Genomic DNA, 1644 nt, shown 5'->3' on the forward strand with positions numbered 1-1644 from the left:
ATCAAAAAAAAATCCGCAGTTATAATTGATTATCATTTAGTGTGGTCCCAGTGGTGAAATATCATATCAAAATATTGAATATTTGCGTAAATGAAAAATAATACTGTATCAATAATAACTAGAAAATTATGCTCCAAATCTCATATAATACGATATTTATTTCCAAATATACCATATTGGCTTGTTGTAAAACCATATAAATACATGATTTGATTTGTCGAAGCTAGGTAGCATCCAAACTTCACAAAGTTATCCTTACAAGAAAAATCATTTGGTACTCAAATTTGTGGTAATTTTCTACCATGGCAGCTGCTAGTACTAAAACTCTCATTGCAATTGTTATACTAAGTCTGATCGGGGAAGGTACCAAAATTTTCAAATACCAAAATTTTCGAAATATCTAATTTATCGTTTTATTGAAGCATATAATCATTTTATTTTTATCTTTTTTCATAATCATTTGATACGTGTTTTTATTTCTACTTTTTAAAATGAAATTCTTACCAACTTCTTCGGATGGTTGAACTAGTTCCCAAGTTTGTACAAGCCGATCTTGTTAACTCAACATCATCAGCTTGTACAATAATATTAATTGTAATTCTGTATGTTTGTACAAGACGATGATGTTATCCCAATATTAAGAGATAAACGAAACAAGTCAAGGATTACTTTTTGTGTTATTGATGTCATCAATGAATTACTAGATTTACCGATCAGAAAAAAATAATTATAGATTCATCTCACGGATGTCTGATGTTTTCATAAATACTTTGTTCGTCAATTCAGCATAACTATGGATATTTTGTGAGGACGAACTTATTAAGAGATTTTTTGTTGTGTTAAAATGGCAGGCTTTGTTGCGGCTACAATAGACAACTGTTACTATACCGCAGCGGACATAAAGATTTCTCAAAAGCTTACCGGAGTTGTAATTGAAGGGTCACCTGAGTATGAGGTGACTTTTTATAATTCATGTCGTTGCACCCATACTAATGTTCTCCTTGGATGTCCTGGGTTCGCTAGCGTTGAAGACATAGGAGATAATCTAAAACCAAGGGCTGATGGTACTTGTCTCCTTACAAATGGTTCAAACCCTATCGGCGGTTATGCCACCATCAAGGTCAAATATGCATGGATGAATCCCTGGACTATCACTCCTTTACTCTCACAAGTTGATTGTCGTTATTAATCGATCAAATCAAAGCTCTGTCATATGATGTCACACGTGGTGGTGTTATGGACATTTTCATTAAAATGTACGTGTTATTTGAAAATGTTACATTTACTATTATGAATAAATTCAATGGCTTGGTTAGCGAAAACATGTTTCCATGCATGTATTGAGAAATCGGATTCTGAGAAGCTGAACAATTCTTTAGAAAATGTTTTGACATGTATGCAATGAGTAGAAATAAAGATCGAACAACTTATTTAGATTGTTGAGACTCAAAGCATGACCACTGTGTTTTCCAAGGAACCTATAGCCTGTAACATGGTTAGCATATTTGCCAAATAGTTCATTCCAACTAACCCAAAAGACGCATAGATGAATTTTATTCCTTCCGATATATTCTGATCAAAGATAATTTAACAGAGCTTCTTTATCATGACCATGTTTTACGTGCCTCTCTCGACTCCAAAGAT

At 33.0% G+C, this 1644-nt stretch overlaps 1 protein-coding gene across 1 annotated transcript; it reads left to right on the plus strand.

Annotated features, from left to right (window-relative positions):
* The first annotated feature begins 236 nt into the window (after positions 1-236).
* On the plus strand, positions 237-1352 carry LOC113327362. The gene is made up of 2 exons (XM_026574678.1): positions 237-363; positions 852-1352. The coding sequence occupies exons 1-2, from the start codon at positions 303-305 to the stop codon at positions 1187-1189; spliced, it is 399 nt and encodes a 132-aa protein (XP_026430463.1). The 5' UTR covers positions 237-302; the 3' UTR covers positions 1190-1352.
* The last annotated feature ends 292 nt before the right edge of the window (positions 1353-1644 follow it).

This window comes from Papaver somniferum, chromosome 1 (genome assembly GCF_003573695.1).
Source record: "Papaver somniferum cultivar HN1 chromosome 1, ASM357369v1, whole genome shotgun sequence".
NCBI classification, from domain to species: Eukaryota; Viridiplantae; Streptophyta; class Magnoliopsida; order Ranunculales; family Papaveraceae; genus Papaver; species Papaver somniferum.